The sequence below is a fragment of the Octopus sinensis genome, linkage group LG4 (assembly GCF_006345805.1).
Source record: "Octopus sinensis linkage group LG4, ASM634580v1, whole genome shotgun sequence".
Classification (NCBI taxonomy): Eukaryota; Metazoa; Mollusca; class Cephalopoda; order Octopoda; family Octopodidae; genus Octopus; species Octopus sinensis.
In genome coordinates this window covers 106,407,972-106,421,825 of record NC_043000.1, presented here as the reverse complement: position 1 = coordinate 106,421,825, position 13,854 = coordinate 106,407,972, and the positions used below count along the sequence as shown (strand labels likewise).

The 13,854-nt window shown below is 37.1% G+C and overlaps 1 protein-coding gene across 1 annotated transcript in view; it reads right to left on the bottom strand.

Annotated features, from left to right (window-relative positions):
* LOC115210286 (endoplasmic reticulum metallopeptidase 1) overlaps positions 1-5,417 on the bottom strand; it is an 85,959-nt gene extending 80,542 nt beyond the window's left edge. Inside the window, exon 1 of the mRNA XM_029778789.2 lies at positions 4,280-5,417. Coding sequence (XP_029634649.1) covers positions 4,280-4,877 — 598 coding nt within the window. The 5' untranslated portion in view covers positions 4,878-5,417. The remainder of the gene's footprint in view (positions 1-4,279) is intronic.
* Between the last annotated feature and the right edge of the window lie 8,437 nt (positions 5,418-13,854).

Genomic DNA, 13,854 nt, shown 5'->3' with positions numbered 1-13,854 from the left:
TAAACATAACTAGTCCAGCAACTTTCTAAACATAACTAGTCCAGCAAATATCACCTCGTATATGGCCTACCTGCAGCAAGCCTATCCAGCCAGGGTTTGGCCAGATTCCAGCAGCTTCACATAACCATCTGAAATGAGCCCAAGGCTCTGTTCATCAGTTGTTAGATGAATTTCAGCAAGCAGACACAATCAGAAGGGCTACTGTGTCCCTTCCTGCTGGCCAAGGCTTTGTAGTCTCCACTGCAGCTGTCCATGTCGTGTCTTGTAGCCTTTACAGTGTTTATAGAGTACTGAGCAGCAGTCATGATGTCGGCATTTTGACATCTATCACAAATCACCATGATACCAGGTAATTCTTTTCCAATATACGGATGGCTTCCAATCCTCCATATCACCTAACTTTTTCTCAGCTACAACTATGCTCTCCAACACTGTTGACTGTTCACCAATACATCAAGCTGTCCCTGAGAAGAGGCATACAAATTTAACCCAAACACTGTGTGTGTGTGTGTGTGTGCGCGCACATGCATACACACACACACACACACATTTCCCAATATATTTTTATATTCTTGAGCAGTATAAATATAAAACCACTTACGTTTATATATTTGTTTTGCAAGATTTTTGATGTGAAATCGTGTGTTGAAACAGATATTGTTGAATTTAGGAATGATCAAGGAAGGGTCCACTAAGTTACAGGATCATAAACAACCCAGCACCAGTTGTCAACTGGTGATAGGGACAAACACAGACTCACACACATATATTTAGTAAGAGGAGGGATATAATATCCAGGTAGAAACCGAATTTCTCTACATAAAATGCTAAGGTTGGTTCCTTCAGATGGTACGTTTTATAGTAAATTTCTTTTAACTCCCATCTGATGTTACAGTTTATTTCTTTATATCTATATAATGTCAGTTGGATGTGTAATGTCTGTGTGCATACTCAGCAGAGTGTAAGTACCTTGAGAGAAAAGTTGGACCTAAGAAGTATCAGATGTGGTGTGCAAGACAGATGACTGCGCTGGTATGGTCATATGGCGAGAATGGATCAGGATAGCTGTGTGAAAAGTGCCACACCCTAGCAGTTGAAAGAACCTGTGGAAGAGGTAGACCCAGGAAGATCTGGGATGAAGTGGTGAAGCATGACCTTCAAACATTAGGCTTCACTGAGGCAATGACTAGTGACCGAGACTTTTGGAAATATGCTGTGCTTGAAAAGACCCAGCAACCCAAGTGAGACCATAACCTCATGGGCTATGACAGCCCACTTATGCGTACCTTTTCTTCATTGGACACTAAACTCTGCTTGGCAACCTGTTGAGGCAAGCGAAATTGAAATCAAATTTGAGGACTGGCATTCATGCTAGTGGAGTGCTAAGAGTACCATCCAAGCATGATTGTTGCCAGAGCAGCTAACTGGCTTCCGTGCCGGTGGCACATTAAAAAGTACCATTCGAGCACGATCATTACCAGCATCGCCTTACTGGCACATGAAAAAACATTCGAGTGAGGTCATTGCCAGTGCCACTGAACTGGCTCCTGTGCAGGTGGCACATAAAAAACACCATTTGAGAGTGGTTGTTGTCAGCGCCGCCTGACTGGCCCTCATGCCGGTGGCACATAAAAGCACCCACTACACTCTTGGAGTGGTTGGCGTTAGGAAGGGCATCCAGCTGTAGAAACTCTGCCAAATCAGATTGGAGCCTGGTGCAGCCATCTGGTTCGCCATCCTCAGTTAAATCGTCCAACATGGAAAGCCAACGTTAAACGATGATGATGATGACGATATATATATATATATATATATATATATATATATATATATATATATATATATATATATATATATATACATACACACACACACACATATATATATATACTTTGTTATTAAAGCTGCAAAAACATCACAAAAATTGCTACTCAGAGTTTCATATTCCCGTTTGTCAAAGTTTTGATTTTAAAACTGTCCAACAAACGATACCATAAAACACTGAGTACCAGTTTTTTGTGATATTTTTGCACCTTTAATAATAAAGCATATTACTGTACCTCTGGCATTTGAATACTATTTTTCACCTTGTTTCACATTTATGTGCTTACTCTGATGTGTGTGTGTGTATATATATGTATATACATACATACAAGCAATGGGCTTCTTTCAGTTTCCATGTACCAAATCCATTCGCAAGGCTTTGAACCCAGAGCCATATGGTTAGAAAGCAAACTTTTTACCACACAGCTATGCCTCGTATAAGTGTTTCTGCAAAAAATACTTGATACAGTCTTGATATTTCACGAAATATTTCCTTAAAAGTTATTAACTATTAATTTTTTTTTTTTTTTTTTTTTACTTAATAACCGTTTTAAAAAATTCTTTGGAAAACAGAATTCCACAAGCCTTTTGGAGAGAAGTTTTCATTTTGTGTATGCATTCAAAATATACACTATATATTATTATGCACACATATACTATCGTCCCACTTCTCAAGAAATATTCTTTCCGCCCCAAAAATGTGAAGAATTACATTTCTGCGATGCTAAATTAAATAGTAAGACTATATGTGTATGTAAATATAATCTGATGTTAATTCAATCAAGAAGTAAATACTTCGTGAAGTTTTCAGTATTGAATAAAATATTCTAAACAACTCTACTTTCTGTATCGAATGACCAACACTGAAAGTAAAAATAATTAATTATATACACTGGAGTGCATTAAACATAATCATTCCCTTGTAGTATTGATAATGTTCAGCACAGCTGGGGAAAGGGTAGTTAATTGATAACATCGACCCCCAGTACTTGACGTTAAAGAATGAAAGACAAAGTTGAGTTTGGTGGGATTTGAACTCAGAATATAACAAGTCGGAAGAAGTGCAGCTAAGGATTGTAACTAATAAGTTGCGTCTGTCTGTCTGCGCGAGCGCGTGTGTGTGTGGAGAGAGAGAGAGAGATGAGGATCTGTAAGTAAAGCAAGGGTCGAGAGTTTTGTAGATGACACTGATATAATTTGAACTACTTCTCAAGAAACATTTTATCACACCCTAAAAATATTGAGGGATTAGATTTTTAAACCAGCTTCTGTAAACTTTACAAAATAAAATTAATAAGAGAAATTAAAAATAACGGAAAACAGATGTGACTACATTATTCCGCCCCCCCCCCCAAGAAGTAGTAGAATTATGAAAACAATTAATTTGAGTCATATTTTTAATGAAGGAGGCAATAAGCAGTCTCAGCGAACACTGCAGGTTCACCACCTTCGCACTGAAGGTGTCCGCACATAGGTGCACTTACTGAATGTGATTACGGGAGCTCACATTTCTAGCCAGCCTGTAAGAAATAGCAGCCAAATCTCCATCACACCTTACTGTCTTTCAAAAAAGAGAAAGAAATTAGACGTCATCCTGGAAACAATATGTTTTCCAAACATAGTGTACCCAAATGAGGGATGATCTTCCATAACAATTCCATTCATATCGGAGATGCATTATAAGACTATAAATGAACCCTAGTGCGTGACAGGTACTTAACTCTGGACAAAAGCAGTTTTCGCTATCATAATTCCATTCACATAGTGAAAACAATATAGGAATATAAATCAACTCAGTAGTTAACTGGTACTGTATCAACCCCGAAAGGATGAAGGGCAAGGTTGACCTCGATGAAACAAATTCCGATGCTCCAACGATTCTGCCAATACAACAAGATAATCATGTTAAGAACTTTGATTATGTCTGTTTGGGGGTGCTGATTTGGAACGTGGATTTTTTTTTTTTATTTACGGGTAAATAGAATACAACATCCATGCATTTCAATAAATGTGTTTTCTTAAACTGTGTGAAACTGTTCGAACCGGGAAAATCATAGACTATTATTTGAATGGTTTGTTTTTCAAACATATATATATATATATATATCAAAAATTTTTCAAACACACACACATATATAACCGATTCTTAAACCTCTCCGACTCTTTTATTTTTGTATACGTGTCCTTGTAATGTCCTCTCATCCATCACCTTTGTGGCAATAAAAAAATATTACTTAATTACTACCCTTTCTTTAGATTCCGAGTTCAAATCCTGTAGAGGTCAACTTAACCTTTCTGGAGTAAATAAAGTAACAGTCAAGTGCACGGGGCGATTTAATTGACTATACTCTCCCACAAAATGTGTGGCTTTGTGCCAATATTAGAAATTGTTGTGATTTTGTTGGGGAAATAGGGATTAACTGCGAAAATATGAAAGAAAGAAAGAAATACTAACCAGGACTCCCAACAACACTGTCATAATGACAGTTGACTAAAACACTGTGTTTACTCGCATCCTTGAACTCGGTGACTGGGTCAAGTTTCACCACGATATTCTTGATGTTTCTGTAGACAGTGAGAAAGTTGCTTTTCAGGTGCAAAGAAAACTGACCGCTAACATTCTGCTCGTCAATTTGTATAGCATGGAGATTGGCCAAAGACTGCTGCTGGATCTTTTGCAGTTCGTTCAGGATGTAATGTTTGACCAGGTTCTCGTTAGCGTAGCTTCCCACGGGCCGCTGGCCAAGGCCGGTAATAGCATCCAGGTGTTTGCGAGCAGTCTCCTCCTCGAATACATCGCTCTGACTGCTAGATGTTTTCTTGGGCAGAGGTAAAGTAGTTGTACGATGAATAACAAACAAAAACAGACTGACGTGAAAGACAACTACAACAGTCCATAATACGCTGCCAGGAATGTTTTTGAGTTGGTTTTGCTTTGGGATTTTTTGAGACGATATTGAAGAGGCATCGTTGTTGCTGGTCTTTGTATCGGGACGAGATGGTGTCGACAAAAAGTCGGTGTCCGCAAGACGACGCTGACGGACAGAATCCATCTAATGTTTTCCCAGTTCTTTTTTTTTTTTTTTTTCTACTTTTCCTCACACCTCTTTTCGCTTTTAAACAACAGTCTCCGAAGTGTTTGCTTGCTTATATATATATCACAGCCTGCAGTTTTGGTTTACAAGTCAATATGACATCGAGACAAAATAACAGAAGAAAGTGACCGAGACCGAGTGATCATCATATATTACATACAGAGGAAGAGAGATGAAGGGGATAAAGCGACAGGAAAGATGACAAGGAGAAGGCGCAGGGAAAAAAGGAAAACTTTACTCATTTAACAAGTTAAATGAGGAAGATTTATCATAAGATAAACAGTAATGTGCTGCTCGGTGAGACATGTGACTTACAAGCTCGACTGTCTGACAACAATTGTAGTATAGCTGTCGATGTTAACAGCATGTAAGACAAACACCAACTACAATGTTTTCAGTCAGGCACATAGTAGCGATGACGGAGGCAGTGCTGTGTTTGATGGTTCACTGCACCACTCGTAACTCTCGCCTAGTTAACGCGAGATTTAAGTAGTTTTCTTTACAGTGAGTTATACGAGACACTAGCGTACTCTTTTACTTAATGCTCTCTCTCTCTTTCTCTCTCTCTCTCTCTTTCTCTCTCACACACACAATAGGAGAGATGTATGAACACATATATAAACCTTACTATTACTCTCTCTCTCTCTCTTCCTTCCCTTTTCTTTCCTCCCTTCTCCTTCTCCTCTCCTTCCGTTCTCTCCCTCCCTTTCTCTTCCCTCCCTTTCTCTTCCCTCCCTTTTTCACTCCCACCCTTTCGCCTTCCCGTTTTTGTCTTCCTCCGTTTCTTTCTCACCCTGCATGCTCCTCAATTTTCACAGCGAGTATTCTCTTCAGTCACTGAATTGTCAGTGGCTGAGAATATCACAAATAAGTGTCGCCCTAACATAATTCTCTGACAGAATCAGCGTCACGTAATGTATGACAAGACTGTTTCTTAGAATTACAGATACGATCTGTCTGACAAGTTTATATAAAATTTATTTTTACAGTTTCATTCTCAAGATATGTGTTGACCTAAGATCATAGAAAATGACACTTGCCCAAGAAGTCACGCAATAAGACCAAACTCGGACCTCATGGTTATAAAGCAAACTTCTGAGCTATTCAGCCATTCTGCGCTCATCTCTCTCTCTCTCTTTCTCTTTCTCTCTATATATATATCTTTCTTTCTCTCCCTCTCTCTCTCTGTGTAATTCATTTTTAATATTTATTACTTATATTGTAGAATAAAGTGTATTCTAGAGGGATCTTTTCGGTTTGAACGGCAGTTTTTTCTAATAGTGTCATATGAAATTGTCACCCATATTTATGACCCTAGTATCGATCTATTGCATTTCAATCTGTTTTAGGGTTAGGGGTGGGGGGAAGGGTATCTTTTTTTCTTCACAAATGTAAATAAACCCAATCTGTGGATCTTTTCGGTTTGAACGGCAGTTTTTAACAATTTCTAGGTAAATAAAAAATTTTAAATTTCGTATAATGGTAGAATGTGTTTATAAAACATCTTTTTCTCTTGGCTTTATTGAGAAAATTCTATAGTTTGTAAGATATTTGTTGTTTTTTCTGCAATTTCAATCAATCACTACGTCTATTGCGGTAAAAAGAACATTCTGTGCCGTATGAATATGTCCCTCGTTTAAGAAACAGATTGGGTTTATTTACATTTGTGAAGAAAAAAAGATACCCTTCCCCCCACCCCTGACCCTAACCCTAAAATAGATTGAAATGCAATAGATCGATACTAGGGTCATAATTATGGGTGACAATTTCATATGACACCGCTAGAAAAAACTGCCGTTCAAACCGAAAAGATCCCAATCTGTTTATTAAACGAGGGACATATTCATACGGTACAGAATGTTTTTTTTTACCTCAATGGACGTCATTGATTGGTTGAAATTGCAGAAATTGAAGAAAAGACAACAAATATCTTACAAACTATAGAATTTTCTCAATAAAGCCAAGAGAAAAAGATGCTTTATAAACACATTCTACCAAAGATCCCTCTAGAGTACTGTTGCTGAAGGTTTCTCGCTCAGAGATTTAGAACTAATAGTTTTTCTATTTATTGTATTATATTATTATAAGAATATAATACAATATACCATTGTGCTAATATATTTAAAATTTTGAATTACCAGTTATAAATCTCCATTTTCTATTCATTTCTCTCTCTCTCTCTCTCTCTCTCTCTATATATATATATATATATATATATATATATATTATATATATATATATATATATATATACTTTATTTAAAAGCAGCAGAAATTCAACAAAGCCTGTTACTCGGAGTTTCACGTTCCCGTTCGTCAGACAGTTTTGTTAAAAATAAAGCATCTTACTCTACCCCTGGTATTTGAGTACTCTTTTCCCACCTTGTTTCACATATGTGTTTACTCCGGTATATATATATATATATATTATATATATATATATATATATATATATAAGTATACAGGTTTTTAGATCCGTTACACCCAATTAAGAGAGAACAAGCAATAAAATCTCTATTGTATATGGTATCTATTTACAAGATATTAGATAACTGGACAAGTTATCTAATGTGCTCTTCAGAGATAGCAGGTATAGAAAAAAAAAAGAACATTCTATTGACAAATTTATGAGTGCCCATCTTTCTAACATCGCAATTCTCATATATATGTAATGTTTCTCGCCCTGCTACCCTTTATGACCTTTGCATTGAAATCTATCCTGACAGTGTGAGTGAATTTGTGTGCTAGCACTTTCTTCAGAACATGACAGAATTCCGCCTCTTCATCATCCACCGAAACATGTAAGAGCATAGATCTGGCTGATCTTGAGTGAGGCATTTCCTGAGTGATGAATTGTTTAGCATCTTAATGCATGATGAAGGTAAATTGCAGGATGCGGTTCTGAATATCTACTTCCATTCAATGAAACCTATGTAATTTATTTCTCTTACACCCTCTTCTTTTTTGCAGCCTCATACCATGTTTCACACTCATAGCCTGTCACATTTGACTTAACTTCCCCCCCCCCTCTTTAGAACGAGCAGATAGCTTTTTTTTTTTTTTTTTACTTGTTTCAGTCATATAGTTATGCTGCTGCACGACATTAAAACTTTTCAACAAGTAAAATGAATCTAGTACGTATTTTATCAGTCACTTTTGCTGAACCACCAAGTTATAGGGGGTGTAAACAAGCCAACACTGGTGGTCAAGTAGTTGTGAGGTAGAAAACACAACACAAGGACATATATATATATATATATATATATATATATATATATAGATATATATATATATATATATATATATAATATATATATATATACGCACACGCACACATACATACATACATACATACATACATACATAGATTGTGGCACTCCGTCGGTTGCGACGACGAGGGTTCCATTTGATCCGATCAACGAACATCCTGCTCGTGAAATCAACATGCAAGTGGTTGAGCACTCCAAAGACATGTATATTACGTAGTTAGCGGGGAGAATCAGCGTGACACAGAGTGTGACAAGGCTGGCCTTTTGGAATACATGTACAACAGAAACAGGAAGAAAGAGAAAGTTGTGGTGAAAGTGTACAGCAGGGTTCGCCACCACCCCACTGCCGGAGCCTCGTGGAGCTTTGGGTGTTTTCGCTCAATAAACACTCGCAACGCCCGGTCTGGGAATCGAAACCGCGATCATATGACCGCGAGTCCGCTGCCCTAACCACTGGGCCATTACGCCTCCACATACATACATACATGCATACATACATACATACATGCATGCATACATACATACATACATACATACATACATACATACATACATACCTATTTGTATTTTATCAAAGAATGAAAATCACTGCAATATCATGTTTTAATGTTAGTAGTTGTAATAACAATAGATATTCCTGAATATTTTAGAGGTTCTTATTGATTTCAAGCAAATGATGAAACATTGCAGTAGGTAAAAGGGTTATCATCAATGATTTGTTAATGCACTATGAGTTGTGTGTGTTCCATGATTTGATGAAAGGAAAAGACATCTGAATAATATTCCACATATGTGTAATCATAGAGATAGATGTGTGTGTGTGTGTGTTTTCCAGTATAAATTTTTTCAAGTTCATACAAGGGAGATAACTTTTTAAAGGAATGTAATTTAGACAAATGTAGCTATTTTGAGAAATAATGATTGATAACAGAAATGCTGGCGATGCTTCGGTTGTCGTAGCACAAGTTTCCGTCGATTTCCGTAAAAAACTTTTATTTTTTTACATAAGTAATGAGAGCGAAAGAGACTAAGAGGAAGCGATTTTATGACGAGGAAATTTCTCTTTGAAGTCCCCGTGTGTGTGTTTGATGGGGTGTGGGAGACAGACAGTATGTTGTGTAAGTGAAGTGCTTCTGTTAGTGTGTGCGAAGAGACAGAGAGAGTAATGTGTGAAAGAGAGAGATAACTGAAATTTTTTACTCGGTGTATGTGTATATGTATGTCTGCATGTATGTGTGTGTGTATGTATGTGTGTGTGTATGTATGTGTGTATGTATGTGTGTATGTCTGTATGTATGTATGTATGTATGGCCGATTCAGTGTTTACATTTTTTACGGAAATCGACGGAAACGTGTGCTACGACAAGCGAAACATCGCCGAAATGCTAAACTCGCACTGAAAATATTGCAGCATGGCCACAATACTTTGGCAAAAATTTGTAGATGAACAGGAACACACACACTCATATATCACCATCACTTGCTACATTCATGTCTTTCCCATCTCTAAACATATCCCTGCACTGCTATGGAACTTCCCCCTGTATATCTTCAGTACTTCCCCCACCACTGTTCTCCAACCTCTCCAACACCATTTATTTATTTCTCTTTCACACTGACTTTCTCTCTATATCTCTCTCACTCTATCTCCCCTTCCTCTCCTCCTTGTCTTACTGGCGTAGCCAAGTATCTTCTCTATAGTAACACAACTATCTATGTCTCTCTCTATTACACTCTAACCTCTTACCTGGCTCACAGCCACTGCCTTTGGTTCTGCTCCCTCTCTTAACTAAGGGGTCTTCATCTTGTAAGCCACTTGGCAACCCCACTGGTGCCAGTGTCACATAAAAAGCCCCCTCTACACTCTGTAAAGTGGTTGGCATTAGGAAGGGTATCCAGCTGTAGAAACAAACAATTTGAGCCTGGTCTAGCTCTCTAGTTTGCCAGCTCCAGTTTAACTGTCCAACCCATGACAACATAGAAATAAATGATGATGATGATGATGATGATGATCATTATCATCATCATCATCAATCATTATTCTACTTTTCCATATTTACATGAATCAGATGAAATTTTTGAGGTATACTTTCTGTGGCTGGATATCTCACCTGTTTCCAAACAAGGCTATATTTCCAAGACATGTTCTCAGAAAAGAGTGGAAATAGAACACTGGTGGTATATTGGTGACACATATTTACAACAACTTTGTGATACACACACATACATACAAACACACACAGACACACACATACACACACACACACACACACACATGCACATACATACACATGTGATGGGCTTCTTTCAGTTTTCATCTACCAAGGCTTTGATCAACCAAGGACTATGGTAGAAAACACTTGCTCAAGGTTCCACACAATGGGATTAAATCCAAAAAATGTGGTTAGGAAGTAAACTCCTTAATCACACATCCATATCTGTACTTATATATACATACATACACATATATATACATTCATCATCATAATCATCATTTAACCTGTGGTCAGTGCCCCCTAACTGGCTCCCATTCCAGTGACACGTAAAAAGCCCTATCCAAATGTGGTCGATGCCAGTATCCCCTGACTGGCACTATCCAAACATGATTGATGCAAGGCCCTCCTGACTGGCTCCTGTGCCAGTGGCACATAAAAAGCACCCACTGCACTCTTGGAGTGGTTGGCATTTAGGAAGTGCATCCATCTGTAGAAACATTGCCAGATCAGATTGGAGACTGGTGCAGCCGCTGGCTCTCCAGACCTCAGTCAAACCGTCCAACCCATGCCAGGATGGAAAATGGACATTAAATGATGATGATGATGTCCATGCTGGCATGGGTTGGATGATGTGACCAGAGCTGGCAAGTTTTTTTTTTTGGGGGGGGGGTCTGCAGCAGACTTCAGTCTGATTTGGCATAGTTTCTATGACTGGATGCCCTTCCTATCACCAACCACTTTACAGAGTGTGCTGGGTGCTTTTATATGATACTGCACAGGCACTTTTACTGCACAGGTGTTTTTATGTGGTACTGCACAGGTGCTTCTACATGGCACCACATGGGCACTTTTACATGACGCCACATGGGTATTTTTGTGTGACACTACACAGGTGCTTTTATGTGACACTGCATGGGGGTACTTTTATGTATCATCACATGGGCCACATATATGTACATATTTTTTAAACATGTAAATATATATATATATACACACACATAACCTAAAAACACTACATTCCATTGGCTTGCTGTTTACAAGTGTTTTCATATTGGAAGACCATCTGCAACTGATTGCTATGCAAACTCTATCAAGAGTTTTCCTGTCTAGATTTGTTATAAAATGTATATATATATATATATATATATATATATATATAGATATATATATATATATATATATACATATATACAATATACATATATATGTATATGTGCCAAGAATTTCATATCTTCACTTGTCTTAATGTTGAAGGTGAAGTGGGTGTGAATTGGTGTATTTTTCTGAGTCACTTCCTGGATTTGTAAGGTTGTATACTGTGGGTGTAGGAAATTTCTCACTGAAACCATTGCTTGCCAAAACCTTGTTGTGGTGAGAGCCACTCTATCAAAGAGGAATAAAGGTTAGGAATTATAATCATAATGTTTATTGATTCATTTTCTAAAATCTATAATGTTTATTTATACATTTTAGCTTCTAATTAGGTTTATAGAAGAGTTTGTAAATATCTGATTCTAAGTTAACCAGTCCATATTAGTAAGATTGGTGCCTACAACAGTTGTCAGTCTCAGAGTATTGAATGTCATGATGAAGTTTTTTCTAATGATATCTAAAGTGTAGCCATTAATTGGATGCATATATATCATTTTTACTTTAGTAGAAAATTATATATCAGAGCTAGTCAAGTATATGTGTGTAATATATATATATCTATATATATATATATATATATATAATATATATAATATATACATAATATACATATATATGTATATGTGCCAGAATTTCATATCTTCACTTGTCTTAATGTTGAAGGTGAAGTGGGTGTGAATTGGTGTATTTTTCTGAGTCAACTTCCTGGATTTGTAAGGTTGTATACTGTGGGTGTAGGAAATTTCTCACTGAAACCATTGCTTGCCAAAACCTTGTTGTGGTGAGAGCCACTCTATCAAAGAGGAATAAAGGTTAGGAATTATAATCATAATGTTTATTGATTCATTTTCTAAAATCTATAATGTTTATTTATACATTTTAGCTTCTAATTAGGTTTATAGAAGAGTTTGTAAATATCTGATTCTAAGTTAACCAGTCCATATTAGTAAGATTGGTGCCTACAACAGTTGTCAGTCTCAGAGTATTGAATGTCATGATGAAGTTTTTTCTAATGATATCTAAAGTGTAGCCATTAATTGGATGCATATATATCATTTTTACTTTAGTAGAAAATTATATATCAGAGCTAGTCAAGTATAGTGTGTATATATATATATATATATATATATATATATATAATATATATATATATATATATATATATATATATATATTACGCAAATGCATGCATTCATGCACACTCACAAACACACACACACACAGACACACACATACATACATGCACACACACACAAACAAACACAAACACACACATGTATATATGTATGTATATATATGTATGTATGTATGTATAGATAGATAGATAGATAGATAGATAGGAAGAGAGAGAGAGATTAAAATATAAAGTGAAAAAGCAAAACGTTTGGCACCACTTGAAAAAGAAACATTTAATTTAGGCAGAGAATATGTTTATAATCTTTATCTGTTTACATTCTCCTTGTGTGCGAATGGCTATACTCCATGGTAGTGAGACATGGGCTCTGATGCAGAAGACATGCATAGACTGGAGAGAAATGAAAGTAGTATACTCCATTGGATGTGCAGCATCAGTGCACATGTACAGCAAAGTGCAAATGTATTGAGAGAAAAGTTGAGCATATGAGGAATCAAATTTAGCATGCAAGAGAGAAGACTACATTGGTTTGGACATGTGATGCATATGAATAAGGACAGCTGCATTAAGAAGTGCCAATCACTGAAAGTGGATGGTACCCGCAAAAGAGGGAGACCCAGTAAGACATGGGATGAAGTGGTGAGGACCAATCTCAGGAAGTTGGGCTTCATGGAGGAAATGACAATGGACCGAGATGTCTGGCTATATGAAGTTCTTGAGAATACCTGCCCACGTCAGCAAACTGAGTTCTAGAAGTGCTGTTTTCCCTACCCACAATAAAGAAAACTTCTCACAGACTCTACCACAACAAACCAAACTACATCTCTAGATCTCTTCTCCTCCTCACATTTTCGCTCCAAGCTCTATGCTTGCCTCCAAGTCCCCACTCCTAACCTCTTAGTTCTGTGCCACAATATCATTGCTCTTTGCTTATCCCTGATGTGTTCTACCACATGCCTTATCTTACTGTATTATTGCTATATGCTAGCCCCTGACCTGTGTGTTCCACCCACACGTAACAAGTAAACTTTTCCCTCATTCTACCCCAACAAACCAATCTATATCTCCACATCTCTTCTCTTTCTCACATAACCTCCTTCATACACTATGCCTAGCTCTCATTCTCCAATCTTGTCCTCACAGTCCTGTTCCTCTGCATCATTG